Source organism: Archocentrus centrarchus, chromosome 14 (assembly GCF_007364275.1).
Source record: "Archocentrus centrarchus isolate MPI-CPG fArcCen1 chromosome 14, fArcCen1, whole genome shotgun sequence".
NCBI lineage: Eukaryota > Metazoa > Chordata > Actinopteri > Cichliformes > Cichlidae > Archocentrus > Archocentrus centrarchus.
In genome coordinates, this window is record NC_044359.1 from 26,988,946 (window position 1) to 27,004,646 (window position 15,701).

Below are 15,701 nucleotides of genomic sequence, written 5' to 3' on the forward strand. Positions count from 1 at the left end.
TATGCACATTAAAAAGATAAAATCAGCTGTTACAAGCAGTCCACATCATGTGCTTCAATCTAGAAACATTTATGCTGTTACAGTATAGTTAGAATTGCAGGAATGTCAAACATAGCACTGTGAGTTGTCCTGAAACTTAGCGTATGTTTATGTTGTCATGGATGCTTTCCAGTGTTATATAATGGGTTGTTGTTGGACTCGATACTAATCTGTCACAGGCCATAATGAGATGATTCCCTCTTTTGAACTTGGGCCTGGTCAAAGACACAAAAGTGTCACACTCTGATCCTCTGTGCATTTAATGCTGTTTTCAGTTCTTAGAAACAGTTCTACAGCAGAGCAGGGATGCTCAGGTATATATTTAGTTACTTGCCGGAAAATAGAAAAAAATCCTAAGTATAGTAAAAGGTTTCGTATTGCAGCATGTGAGTTATTTGTAATGTAAAAATTCATTTGTTCACCAGTGAACATCTGTAACTGTGGAAAATGTTATTTCTTTGGTAAAATTAGAGGTACAGTTGCAGTATATCCATATCACTTTAAATGCATACACCTAATAACATGTTTTGTTTTTGTAAAAAATTTTAACTGCCCGTGGAGTGGAGTAAATTCTGTGCCTGTGAAGCTCAAATGAGAATGCCGATTGTGGTAATCTCTCATTTGTGGGACGCAGACACGCACTCCCAGTGGCACGCGCACACCCAGAAAGGGGCCATGTTGTGTGAACTCTAATCCCCTTTAACAACAGAATGGTACAGTCCAGTAATCCGCTCGCTGTTGCTGTGGCAGCGGTGAGAGGGTTTTGGGTGGTAGGTAAGACTCCAGCCGCGGTAAAGACTTTCCTATCTCGCCCTGCTCTGGATAACTAGCAGGCCAAGGGAAGCCTTGACGTTGCCACAGATCACACTAAAGGGGTAGGTCATCTTGTGAGTTTTGTTGTCTGTGTCTAAGATCTCAGCTGTCTTCTTGGCTACCCTCATATGTGTGCGTGTGCTTGGCGTGAGACTGAAGCCGTGCAGGACTCAAAGTTGAGACTTAACACTGAAAACTAGTCAGTGTCATGACAAATTGGGAGGGTGAGAGAATTGGCTCAAGGCAGCTGGTGTTTCATTTGTGTCAGATATTAAAATCATCTGCTTAGTCTGAAAGATTGTTACATGCCACATCTTACTATTACGACTTGAGTCGCAGCTAAAGGGATTTGTCTTTAAAGACTTATAGCTGTTGGGTTTTTTTTGTTTTTTTTTTTAAATATTCATTTCAGTAAATCCTGTGCTAAATCCCACCCTTGTCTATGATGGACTGCCACTTTCTTACAAAGCAGAAAGACGGAGCAAGCATGAGGCCTAGTCAAGGGCAGGCTGTCAACCCGGTTTTGTAACAGTCATATTTTAGAGCTTCCAGATGTAGAATTTAGACAGACCGACTTAGTGACATGGTGCTGCAGCGTATGATTGGTGGACATCGATATGTTCCGTATTAAAAAAGAAAATCAACGGCCAGGCCAATCCATTAAGGTGCTTTTAAAAGAAGTGATCCAGTTACCCGTTTCAGTAGTCTGCAGGGATTACACCAATGTGCTTATGGCATTCAGGGCCTGCTGAATGGGATCTGACCCTGCTTTAGTATGCATGGGCCCAGGGTGTACTTGATCCTTTAGTATACATGGACCACATCAGTGTGAAGTGTGGCACCTCACTATGTGAGGCAGGGTGCAAGGAAAGGTGAGCTTCTCAGCTAGGGCTTGGTCTGATAAAAACAGACTGGGAGCAGCCGCTGTGGTCTCAACATAAAGCAGACAGCAGGCATGGCTGCCTCCTTCATCAGGTCATTTATTAGTAAATGACTTACTTGACTGTGTTTACACATCCTGCAGGATTTGAGTATTTACTTAACTAATTCAATTTTAGTTCTGGACTTTATTTAGGGCCTCGAAGTTTTTATTTAAACAGTCATTACTTTATTTACCTCGGTTAAACATGCATTTGCAAACCACACAGCAGTAGCGATAAGACTGGTGAAAGCGTTTCTGATTTCTGCATCGTCAGACAAGCACTAGTGTTCTTCGTTGTTGCATTGTCCCAGTTATTGTCTGTATTCATCTAGTTGAGCCAAAATAAATGAATTCTTCATCTGGTAACTAAAAATCTGCACTGAAATGAAACTACTCATTAAAGACAAACTGTCTTGATTGATTATACGTCTGTATTGCATGCATGTAAGCCTGGCTTTGAACTTATTAAACTGGCAGATATCTAGAGAAATATATTAATTCATATCTTTTATGATGTCACTGAAGGAAAGAGAATATATGAAGGACGAGTTTGCATTGCGCTTCATAAATGATGCATTCAGGCTATCAGGCTTTTGATATCAGGGTTGGTATTTCAGCATTTTACCTAACTACTAAATTTGCCTACATCACATCACCACATCAGTAAAACTGCTTCTGTTTCAGCAGAAGTCAACTTAAGTCTCTGAATAACTAAAACTCAAAACGTCCAGTTGAAATCTGCAGACAGCAGACACAGTTTGGAGTATTGATCTAACTGATGGCTCCTGATTTGGCTCTGATATTTACTAATATCGCCTCGTTACAGTTACAGAAGGTCTGAACTGATGTTTGATCTGCTTAGATTATTGATCACATATTTAATTAGACTTTTTTTAACTGAGCGAGTCTGACCCCTGAAATTGCTGACATCATCAGCGGATGATTTTACCAGAAAATGTGACCATTTATGCTGTTTTAGTGAGACTTTTATTGAGGTTTGTTTTCCAACTGGCTCAGATGGAGACAGAATATAATATTGAAGATTTATTTTGGCCAGCTGATGTGACCTTTTGCAACAGAGATAATCAGTGCTGGGACACTGCTATCTAAAGTTTTTACATTTCAGATTTAAATTTAAATTAGGTTTTCTTGCCCTGAAATTCAGCGAAGCCTAAACAAGCTATTTCATTGAGTCTCAGAAGGCAAACACTTCACACTGCCAACGACAAACTATTTGAGAAATGGTTGTTGTCTGCAGCCCCTCCTTAAATGATGCTTTCTTCTAAGAGGTTTTATATTGCAACTGTTCAACTGTGATTGTTAATGCACAAAACATATTTATTGTATTGCAGATTCATTTAAAACCCCTCAGAGACTGCAGAGTTTTCTGCACCACATCATACTCTGATTCGATTACTCTTTCACGCTCGCTGTCTCAAAAATATCTTGCCAGATTTTTAAATGAATAAAAGCTCGGTAACATTTCTTCTGTTTAGTGTTATGACTGAAACAGCTGGTGAATATTTTCAATTCACTAGTAAAAGTAAATGTGATGCTCAGAGGGGCCATTTTGGTTTGGTTTGTCTTTTTGAACCAAATTCAGTGTTGCTCCGTCAAACATTTGAGAATTCTTATGTATTTGAGAAACAACACTGGAACACCTATTATGTTATTCTTACCTGGTATACTTAATACTGCACCCTCACCCTCTGACCAAGCACTTCATATATGGGAGAAAAAACTAATAGTGAAACATTTACACAAAATAGTTAGTGTTAATGTCTAGTTATAATTTTGCTGCTGTATATGAGACAAGATGCAAAGACTCACACTGGGCTGAGTCGGCATTTTCTCTGAATTGTCTCTGTGAGAATGGAGGCTGAAACTCAGCACCATATCTAAGTAAAATCTCTAAATCAAGCACAGCCTGTTAGGTCATAGTAAGTTTTGTTAGGTTAGTGTGTTGGCATATAAACCTTTGAAATGATTCATAATAGCCTAAGCTGTGCTCTAATGCTCTCCCTCAGTCTGACAGTCGCTTTATTCCCCACAACAGTGTATAAATGAGGCATTATGTAATATTCCCCTCTCTGTGCTCAGTCGCCAAAATCATGTCAGAATTATATCAGTTCACGTTGCATGAACTCTGATTATATTTGCTTTGAGCTCGGCATTGTGAGCGCTTAGATTTTCTTTAGATAAAGGCTTGCTCTTTTAGGGAGTTTGACCTGTATTTGGAAAATAATGAACATCCTCCTGATCTTTACCCATAAACAGCATTTTTACATGAAAACACACCAGCTTCTTCAAAGAAGGGCAAACACAATCACTTCTTTTGCCAAGTGTCATGTTCAGTAATTAAATTGAAATTTTAGGTGTGCATTATGCAAGCGCAGGTGGATTCATCCATTTTTTAAAATGATGTTTGGATATTGCCTCACCTTTGTGTGTGCTCCTCTCTTCTTTTTGCACAGCTGCGGGGTTTTAGCAGAAACTCCACACACTTATGCCAACCCACTGAATGGGTGCGCATTGCTGCAAGCTAATGACAAGAAGACCGACTAGTTTAATTATGTCAGACCAGTTACAAAGGTGGGAATTTTGCCAGGATGCAGGGATCAACTGGCCTGTCTTCACTTGTGAGGCTTATGATGGGGTGTTAAATGACCACCAGAAGGACTGAGGAGCAGAAAAATCAGCAGCGCGCCTGTTTAAAACCCTCATTCCTGGGCACTTTTTTGACCAGGGGCCAATGGAATTAGTGCCTCCTGCTGGCCTTTCGTCACCACTACTAACACCATCTGGCCTTGGATCCAACAGATAAACCAGGAGTGGCTTTGCTTAACTTCACAGACATGCCACTGATTTAGTGCTGTCACAATGACTTTTGAACCCCATAGTCTGTGTCCACCATGGTGCTTGAACAGTACCTTTTAAAAAAGGGTATCTAACAGTGCTGTGCCAGGAAGCTATTTTTATGCTGCAGGTTGTAGTGTTGATGCTGTGAAATGAGTATTAAATATACCACAGAAAATCATCTGCTTTATACAACAAAGATTTGTCTTCAGTGTAAACCATTCCTGGCATCTTGTTTTTAGTGGTTTTCTAAAAATAATGATGACTACATACAGCTGCTAGAAAACACTAGAAGTCAGATGTCCCATCATAATCGTGTCATTCATAGTTCTTAGTGAAATTACAACAGGAATGCTTCTGTTCATGATGGACAATTCTGGAGATTATTTGGTTTCAGTTTTAGCCCTGATCCTCTGGCATCATATGCAGCTGCTGTAGGCAGGACTAACACTTATCTTATATGAATAGTTTACATAATAACGTCCCAGAGCATCACAAACTTGTGAATATGGGGTAATTACTACCATATCATACTTTTGTAGAGATAGACCGCTAATGCAAACTTAGCATGGATTAAAGGGAACAAACACAACTTTTTTGTAAACAGCCCCTTTGCTGTTTTTTAAATGTCTGGCGCCACACAAGTGGCAGCCTGTTGCAGCAGCTCTATCCATCCATCTATCTACAACAGTATCTATTATTGAGTTTTGGGGGGGGGGTTTTAGCTATAGATATTTTTGGTACAGAATATGATTTCCTGCATTATTCTGCTGCTCCCAAGAGGAATCTTGTCTTAAACTGATGTTCCTGAAGTCTATAGTAATATTTCTTCCAGTGTAAAAGCAAGGAGATTGTACAGGAGAAATCCCATTTGCTGCACGTGGCAGAGCGCCTTTGATCCTGTTATTGGGTCCTAGCCTTGGCTGCACTAGCACAGTTCTCTGGGTATAAGTAGGTTTGCTCTAAAATTAGGTACTGATTCCCGACTCTTAACCTTTAACCAGTGTTAGCTTGTCCCCCACCTGGATATCCACTAGAAGAATCATGCAGTTCATGAAGATAAATATCGAACAGTAACCGGTTCAGAAATGGAACCTGCTGTGAAACATTCAAGTCATTGCACACATGCTAATTAGGTAGGACAGCCTCCCTGCTAATGTGTTTCAGTCTTGTTGGAGGCCAGAGGGAATCCCTCTGGATTACTCATTGATTGTAGATGGAACACTGGGAAGGAGGCTTGTTACTAATCCCTGTCTCAAAGTGGGGGATGTGAGTGTAAACTTAACATTTAACAGTCATACATTTGCAACCCCACTCAGTAGCTGGGTTTGAGGCTGAAAGCAGTATTTTTTTTTTTTTTTTTTTTTAACCTTTGACCTTTCACAGTTACATGTAAAGTCAATGCTTCCTCCTGTCCCTTTCAGGTTGTAGGAGAGACCCCGTGTGTGGCATTAGATGAAGCTCCATCCAGGTGTGAGAAAACTCCCGGAGAGGAGGAGGAGTCGGGGCTGCGAGTGACGCCCCCACCGGGCCTTAGCCCGCCCCCCTCCCATCAGGAGGAAAACCCAGAGGACCAGTGTCTACTGTTTCTGGTAAGAGAAGAGGATTCTAGTATTCTATTTCTCAGACACATCACTGTCAATTAGGGGACACTTCAAACCACCAGCATGCACGTTTTTTCTAATGCACATGTCAGGCAACAGTTTGATTGCTGCATTAATGAAGAAAGAACGTCTTAGCAAAGCAGTTTTTTTATAATTACCTGCTGAATATTTCTCATCATCAAATGCTATGTGCAAACTAGAGTTACTTGCAGATGTTAAAGAGTTAGTAATACAGATGTTGTTAAATGTCACCAGAATGGTGACAATGGTCATTCCATTTCTCCAAAGTCATTCTTACACACTTCAGCAGCTAAACCTGCATATGGAGTCTAATTTTAGGGTTGCTTTTTCATTTTTATTTCATTTTGCATTTTTTGAAACTGAGGCTGGGATATCAGTGCTGTGACTGCATTGACTGCCACTGAAGGAAAAACTACATTCAGATTTGTTATGTAATGCTGGGATTATTTTGATCTTGTCCTTTGGAAGAGTAGCACATCACCCTTTCTGGTGCTACAACTAGGAATCATGGCATAAATAGACCTTATTTCCTTTCAGCTCTGTGTTGTTTGTCAGAATGAAAAATGCTACCTTTTGGACAATAAAAAACATCAGATAAGCTACATGTGATCTATCAGGAACAACTGAAGACAATTTCAGTGGAGGCATGTAACTGCTAAATACTGTTTTTCTCCAGTGTTTAGTTTGACAAAGAGCTGGTGAAGCTTTACTTCATACACCAACTAGGTTCCTTCATAAAGCCAGCATTAGTCAAGGGAGGATGTAAGATCTTGGCAGTGGAATATAGTTAGAGCAGAGTAAACATGGAGATTGCTCAGAAAGAGTTCACCATGCAGGTGATATTTTTAGTTTTACTAGTGACAACAGTCAGACCACTGCTTCAGTCCAGACTGAAATATCTCAACAGCTATGGGAAGAATGGCTCACAGATCTGCTTGTGTGGCTGTAGATTATATCCATCCATCCATCCATCCATCCATCCGTCTTCTGCTTATCCAGGGTCGGGTCGCATTGGCAGCAGCCTAAGGAGAGAAGCCCAGGCTTCCCTCTCCCCAGCCACCTCCACCAGCTCATCTGGGAGGACCCAAAGGCGTTCCCAGGCCAGCCGAGAGATATAATCTCCCCAGCGTGTCCTGGGTCTTCCCTGGGGCCTCCTTCCAGTAGGACATGACTGGAATAGCTCACCCAAGATGTGTGCAGGAGGCATCCTAGTCAGATGCCCGAACCACCTCAACTGGCTCCTTTCGATGTGGAGGAGTAGCGGCTCTACTTTGAGCCCCTCCTGAATGGCTGCACTCCTCGACCTATCTCTAAGGGAGAGTCCAGCCACCCATCACAGAAAGCTCATTTTTGCTTGTATTCGGAGTCTTATTCTTTCGGTCACTACCCAAACCTCATGACCACAGGTGAGGGTAGGGAGGTAGATCGACCAATAAATCGACAGCTTTGCTTTTATGCTCAGCTCCCTCTTCACCACTACAGACCGGTGCAGCGTCCGTCACTGCAGATGCAGCCCCGATCCGTCTGTCAATCTCCCACTCCCTTCTCCCTTCTAAGACCCCAAGATACTTGAACTCCTTCACCTGGGGCAACTCGTCCCTGAGCCGGAGTGAGCACTCCACCTTTTTCTGGAGGTGCTAATTCTCATGCCAGCCACCTCACCCTCGGCTTGAACTGTTCCACAGCGAGCTGGAGGCCACCACCTGATGAAGCCAGCAGTACCGTATCATCCGCAAAGAGCAGTGATGGGATTCTGAGGCCACCAAGGTGGAAGCCTTCCGCCACATGGCTACGCCTAGAAATTCTTTCCATAAAAATTATGAACAGAATCGGTGACAAAAGGCAGCCCTGGCGAAGTCCAACACCCACAGGAAATGAGTCCGTCTTATTACCGGCAATACGGACCGTGCTCTAGATTATGTTTTAAAGGAAATTCAGTCAGTAGCCTGCAGGCTTGTAGATCCTATTTTACCTTGAAACATTTACATACAAGAAGTAACACAATTAGCAATGGCTGTAGGTCCTCCCCCAGTAGATGTTAAAAACTGAATTTCCTTTATCATGCAACATTTTGTGATTTTTCTGCATCAGTTGCTGGTGCAGATATCTTTATTTGCTTAGAAGGTAAACACATGGGATGAAAATGCTACCATATGGTAATGCAGTCATACTCTTAGGCATTCTGGATTGCTTTCAAATCTCTCTCTCTCTGTGTGTAGGTCATCTTTTCTCATTTAATTTTGTCCCTGCTGAGTCATATACTCATCATATACTCTTCTTTGCTGTTTTGTGTTTTGTCACCAATGCCTGTTGATAACCAGTGATAAATAATTCAGTTTAATTCAGTAATAACAGTCTGGACATCATTAGTTCATGCAATATGTAGAAGAGGTAAGTACACCCTTGTGAAACATCCTTTACTCTCAGTCCTCCTCTGCATGGATTATACCAGTGCTCTGCCATTCACCAGATAACTTTTTAAAACTGCTCTTTGCTACACTTTGAAAATATCTAAAAAATATTCTGTTGCTTTCAAGTCAGGCAACATTCCTGAACCTGTCATAGTTTTCACTGTTTTCTTCTTTAGGAACTCTTCTGTGAATATGTGATATTCAGCCTGAAATACTCCTCTTCAGTCAGGACACTGGGAGTCATCTCATCAGCCAGCATTTTGCTTTATTGTAAATGTCTTCATGCAGCTCTATTATTATTACACTCCATCTCCGTGCTTCATTGGCAGAACTGTTTGTCCTGACTCAAACAAATTCATCTTGGTCTTATCTGACCGAAAAACATGCTCCCAGTTTTTTACTGGACTTCTTTTCATGTTCTTTAGCAAAGGTTAATCTTCCAGTTTTGTGCCATAGAGCAAGCATGCATTTCTTTTCTTGCAGACTGTCTTTCTGATGTCTGAGCTGGTTTTCAGAGTGGAAACTTCATGGCTCTGATTAGTGGGATCATTATATATCTCTTGGTTACTGCTCCCACTATGTTTCCACAAATTTTAACTTGGTCATCACTCTTTCTGCATCCTTATCTGTCTGTGTGAAGTCTTGAGTCTTGATGGATATGGAGTCATAATGCAGAAATGTAGATGGACACAGTCCAAAGGTGCGTAACTTGAGAAAGCACCTTTGGACATCATTTTATAACCTTGTTTGTAGCACTTCAATAACTGTAAATTCTTCTATTTCGTTTCTACTGCTTTGGGGTCTGTATTTTGAATGTGATCATTCAGCATAGAAATAATGAAATAACTGATGTAAAACCATTTCATATTTAGGTAATATTGCATAATTAGTTAGTTAGCAGACTAGCAAACAGCGCTTCTAAAAGCATCACCTTGTGATTCAAGATCATTTCTTAGTATCAACCTGTCTGTGTGCACGGTGTCAGAGGAGAGACTCTAAGCCACTGCAGCTAAGATCATAACTGTGTGTGCGTGTGTGTGTGTGTGTGTGTGTGAGAGAGAGAGAGAGAGAGATGGAGATTCAGGGGATATATTAGCTCATAAATATAGCTCATATAATCCCTATATTTTAAAAAATCCTTTTATTGAACTTCCATATATTCTCGTATAAACAAAACAAGATGACTCTATAATATACAAAATACAAAACCACTGTGCAGGCCAGAGCTACCCACAGCTGTCTGGAATAATAATAGCAGTTATAATAATAAAAGCAATTACATAAAGATGCACAACAGAACAAAGGCCAAAGAAAATGGGATCTTACATAGAGCTACACGTATTGGCCCACATGCTCTGTCATTATTATACAAAGAAAGCACTAAGCATCACATTATGTTAAGTATCATGTTATTCAGTAATGAAATAAGATATAAATTGGGTCCATGCTTTTACAAAACTGCATTTTCCTCTCCCTTAGTATAAAATGTATCCTTTCTAATTTTAGATGAAACATGACATCCTTCAACCCTCCGGCATTGGGAAGGAAGGTTTATGTTCTCTCTAGCTTAACACAATGACACATGAGCTAGCAGCTCACTACAAAAGCAAATACAGGCAACTTAATCTCTGTTGATCAGAGAGCATTCTCTGATTCCACTCTAAAAATGGATGATCTTGTTCATATTGTTATTTTTGGAGGGAAAAGGGACCCGGTGCTGAAGAGTAAATAGCCCTCCTTGTCAGGGATGTAGTTGCATCTATGAGTTAAAGCTGTTTTTCAAAATGAAAGCCTTGTTTCTTTCATATTGATATTGGGTGGGGCAGATGTTCTAAATATTCTAATGGGAGTTACAAAGTCACAAAGCTAGTTGCAACTCTGAATCAAAGGATACCTGAGGTCCTCTACACCATGGCGAGAAGAAATTTTGTGTCACAGTGAATGATGAGCTCAGTGAGAAATGTTTTTGTAAATTCACTCCGACGATGTTGGATTTAAGTTCCAATCAGTACAATGAAACATGGCAGTTTAGCTTCAGAGTTGTTATGTGACTGTTATTCAGGACTTCAAAGCTGTGATTGAAACACAATCAAGCAAATCAGAGCCCAGATTGCAGTTTAATTATCTTTATTGTCTTGCTGTGTCATCCCTGGTGAGAGTGCAGTGTCTCTTCCTGTCAGCTGCTGGTGGTCTGCAATTAGCCTGTCTGTCCTGTAGCTCCCACATCACAGTCACAGTGGTAATACTTGATTGAGGTCCTGGAGCCACACTGAAATAAGCTGATTTCTCCTATGCTGGTCCTGCATGTAAGCTGCATTTAGAATAATTAAAGGATGCTAAGCTTTGTAATGCCTCATTGCCGTCCTGTCAGAGGTCACTATGGAAACTACAATCTCTGTATCCTATTTTGCAAAATGTAAATGCAAATCATTTGCCATTATAGTGGGTGTTGTTGTAAATGTTTTTATTTGATATACACTGCTAAGAAAAAAATAAAGGAGCACTTTTAAATCTGTGTCAAGTCAGTTAAACTTCTGGGATATTGATCTGATCAGTTAAGTAGGGGGTTGTTAATCAGTTTCAGTAGTTTTGGTGTTAATAAAATTAACAGCTGCACTTGAGGGGCAACAATGAGAAAACCCTCAAAATGGGAATGGTTTTACAGGTGGAATACACTGATATTTCTCCCTCCTCATCTTTTCTGTTTTTTTTCACTAGTTTTGCATTTGTCTAGGGTCAGTGTCACTGCTGGTAGCACGAGGAGGTACCAGCAGAGGTTGGACAGGTATTCCAACTCCTCCAGGATGGCACATCAATACGTGCCATTGCCAGAAGGTTTGCTGTAACTCCCAGCACAGTCTCAGAGCATGGACGAGATTCCAGGAGACAGGCAGTTACTCTAGGAGAGCTGGACAGGGTCGTAGAACAGGACGAGCACTGCCAGAGGTACAAAATGACCTCCAGCAGCCACTGGTGTGAATGTCTCTGACCACACAGTCAGAAACAGACTTCATGAGGGTGACCTGAGGGCCCGACGTCCTCTAGTGGGCCCTGTGCTCACTGCCCGGCACCGTGGAGCCCAACATTTACCATAGAATATCAGAATTGGCAGGTTCACCTCTGGTGCCCTGTGCTTTTTACAAAGGAGAGCAGGTTCACCCTGAGCACATGTGACAGACATGAAAGGGTCTGGAGAAGCTGTGGAGAACGGTGTGCTGTCTAACATAGCACCGGTTTGGTGGTGTATCAGTGATGGCCTGGGGAAGTATATCCATGGAGGGACACACAGACCTTTACAGGCTAGACAACCTCACCCTGACTGCCATTAGGTATCAGGGTGAATCCTTGGACCCATTGTCAGACCCTACGCTGCTGCAGTGGGTCCTGGGTTCCTCCTGGTGCACGACAATGCCCGGTCTCATGTGATGAGAGTATGCAGGCAGTTCCTGTAGGATGAAAGTATTGATACCATTGACTGGCCCCCACACTCACCTGACCTAAACCCAACAGAACACCTCTGGGACGTTATGTTTCGGTCAATTTGACGCAGCCAGGTTCCACTACAGGCAGCCCAGGTCAGCGATGCCCTGGTCCAGATCTGGGAGGAGATCCCCCAGGACACCACCTGTCACCTCATTAGGAGCCCCGACATTGTCAGGCATGCATCTAAGCACGTGGAGTCCATACAAACTACTGAGTACCATTTTGAGTTGCTGCAATGAAATTTCAGCAAAATGTTCTAGCCTGCTGGATCATTTTTTCACTTTGATTTTTGGGGTGTCAGCCTCTGTAGGTTGAGATCTGATGTGTTTTCAAAGTGTTCCTTTAATTTTTTTTAAAGTAGCATATTGTGTTTGAGAATTGAGCCTCAATCAAGTTTCCAAAATAAGGATTCAGTGTAACTGTCTTTGTCTTCACTGTTGTTTCAGGAAAGTGAGCTGAGCAAGAAGAGAAAAGAATGTGAAAATCTTGAGCATGAAGTAAAGAAGCGACAGAAGAGATGTCTGGATTTGGTAAGCAAACTTTGTGCTCCGGTATTTCCTTCTGTCATAATCTCTTTAAAGTACGACTGTCATGGACATAATGACTGCAGAGGGGGTAGACACAGGTTCGTTTGAATATTGTTCTGTGTCTCTGGAACAGGAGAGCCAGCTTGAGGATGAGCGAGGCAAAAATGAGCAACTAAAGGAGGAGGCAGATCTCCTCAGGAGGAAGGCACAGCTGCTCGACCAGGTCAGTGACACTGCTCAAGATGTGTAGATTTTCTTTTGTGTAAAAAAAAAAATCTTGTCTCGGTTTCATAGGTTTGGCCGACGTGACTGACAGTTGTGATAAAGTGAACTTAAAGCTGTGATGGGATAATCTGCTGTTTCCCAGACTCGGGCTGAGAATGAGGAGCTGAGGGAAGATCTCTCTGAAGTGACCGCTCAACGCAATTCAGTTCTCGAGGAGAACCAGCGACTCCGTGCCAAACTGGAGAACCTAGAGCAGGTCCTAAAGGTACTATCTGAGTCAGATACTTGGTTTGGTATTTTCAGTTTCACTCCTCAGCATCCCTCCTGATAAACTGTTTTCTTTGTGAACAGCATATGCGAGAGGTCGCTGAGCGAAGGCAGCAGCTGGAATTGGAACATGAGCAAGCACTGGCTATCCTTAAGTTCAAACAGGATGAAATCAAAAGGTTACAGCGGGTAAGAAACACAGCCCTGAGGGGTTTTGTTTGTTTGTTTGTTTTTTGCTAACTCACACTCTCTTGGCCTCTAAGTCACATTTAGTGTAGTCAAGAAAAATGGGGCGCTTTGTCCAGCAGGAGGCAACCTTTGGGCACCAATAAATGTTGTCAGTAGAGCTTACTGTGCTGTGAATCTGAATTTTATAATGAAACATTACCATGACTTTAACATCTTTTTAATCATCAGGCTCAGTTATTTGCCAAGAGGGAGCACGAAGGAGTGGTTCAGATGCTGGAGGTGAGTGTGTGTGACACCACTGTGTCTGCTCAGGAAAGTACAAAAGCAAATAAAAGAACTTTATGCCAGGCCACGCTTTTATGGGCAGACTGAGCAGCCCTAAGGTGCTTTCAGGCAAAATCAAATCTAAAGCTGGCAGTGTCAGTAAAGTCCCACAAAAGAGTGAAGTATGCAACATTAACGAGAGGAGGAAAATGTGTCTCTCTCTGTAATGCACTAATGTATTCCTCCATGCTGAAATTCATTATGAAAACGGTTTTTATCTCTCAACACAGAGCATGAAGAATGTAAATGTGAACTTCTCTCTAGGTTTTTAGTAGGTAAAAGATATTTCATTGCTTCTAAAGAAGCCTGGAATTACAGTTCACTGCAGTCTTTATTCTTATCTAAACACCTGGCTGAGAAGCTGTGGCAGAGAATGCTTATATTTTTGTAGCTCTAGTAGGCCTAAAAACCGTTTGAACAGATGGCTGTTCTGCTGCTTTGTGACGTTTGTGCCTGCTCTCTGTGTCAGCGTAAGAATTCAAAATGAATCCACATAGCAGATGACAGTTGAAATCCCCCTCTCTCTGATTGGCTGCTGATGTTGAACAAAAAAAAAAAAAAAAAACTTAAAAAAAAAAAAAAATCAAAAATGTCATCATCCACAGTTGATGACTTTACATTCCTGTTGTCTGTGTTCCTTGTTTCTCACGGTTCAGTTTGTTGCGAGAGTTTGTTACTTAAAGAAGTGTGTATTTTATTCTAGGAGTTGACTCAGCTTGTGTTGCGGAGGGAGCTGGTAGAGTATAGCTGCCCCTGTTTTCAAAACGCCTCGTTTCCTTCCTCTTGGCTTTGTTTCGCTCACTTTCTGTCTCTTTTTAAACCCAGAGCATCACAGGAGAAAGTCTCTTTCCCTCCCAAGAGTCCCAGTTTTCCTTGCTATCTGAACAGCAGTTTTTGGTAGATTGTGTGTGTGTGTGTGTGTGTGTGTGTGTGTGTGTGTGTGTGTGTGTGTGTGTGTGTGTGTGTGTGTGTGTGTGTGTGTGTGTCAGGCATGGGCTGCTAGGGGTCAAGAGACATTCTAGTGATTCTGGCTTCTGAGACGATTTCCCTGCTGACCTGGACTCTGACTGCTGTGTTTCTACTTTATTAATATTTTTTTGTGTCTCTCCCAATTTCAGTGTTTCACAAACATGCATGTGCATCTTTTGTTTGTTCTTTGTGTTGTCTTTTTTTTTTTTTTTTTTTTTTTTTTTGCTAAACAGAGTACACTGGACTGCATGCAGGTACTTCTTGACCTCCTGGGCCAAATCTTTTCTCTTCCCTTCCACAAAAGCTCCCCCAGCCCCCAGTCCTAAGAACCACCAAAACCCCAGTTGCTTTATTTTTAGTTCCCTTAAGTTGATGAAACTCTACCCTGCAGTCATTACTTCAGAAATTTCTTCACATGTGAACAGTTGCCCATTTGGAGCTGATGCTTTTTTCTTTCATGGTTACCATCAGGTCATTCATATGGGGCCAGATAAGAGTATCTGTGACACACGTCTCACTCCCAGCTGCACTGACAGCACTTAATACAATTATCACATCGTTCAATCTTGTTCCCTGTACGCAAATGGTCTCATTGCTGTTTGTGATAATACTCATTTGAGGTTTATAAATGATTTGCATCAGTGTTCCAATACTCATTACCCCCTCAGCTCAGTGCAGCTAGATAAGAATTGACTACAGACTTTGCGTAGGTGAGCACTAACAGGAAATGTTGTTCAGACACTTTCGTGTGGAGGTTTTTGTCAGATCAGCCTGCCAGGAAACTCCCACCGCAACCGGAAGTGAAATCAGCCGCATATAGAATTTTAGTAAGACAGAGACAAACCTCTGCAGTGTTCTGCCAAATTACCCCCACTGTCTATAGTGGATTGTTAAAGTGAATTCAAGTGAGTGTAAGAAGCAACATGTAATGCCTCTTAAATATTTTACTCCTGTTTCCATCTCACCAGAAAACTTCCCCTCTTTCTCTGCCTCCCATTTTCTTTCCACTGAACCTGCCAGTCTTTGTCATTTGTGTTTGCAGATTGTAACA

At 41.7% G+C, this 15,701-nt stretch overlaps 1 protein-coding gene across 1 annotated transcript in view; it reads left to right on the plus strand.

Moving 5' to 3' along the window:
- The window catches only part of tspoap1 (TSPO associated protein 1), a 64,725-nt gene that overhangs the window by 28,517 nt on the left and 20,507 nt on the right, over positions 1-15,701 (plus strand). Inside the window, exons 7-13 of the mRNA XM_030745640.1 lie at positions 6,055-6,222; positions 12,596-12,679; positions 12,810-12,899; positions 13,044-13,166; positions 13,253-13,357; positions 13,586-13,636; positions 14,385-14,417. Coding sequence (XP_030601500.1) covers positions 6,055-6,222; positions 12,596-12,679; positions 12,810-12,899; positions 13,044-13,166; positions 13,253-13,357; positions 13,586-13,636; positions 14,385-14,417 — 654 coding nt within the window. The remainder of the gene's footprint in view (positions 1-6,054; positions 6,223-12,595; positions 12,680-12,809; positions 12,900-13,043; positions 13,167-13,252; positions 13,358-13,585; positions 13,637-14,384; positions 14,418-15,701) is intronic.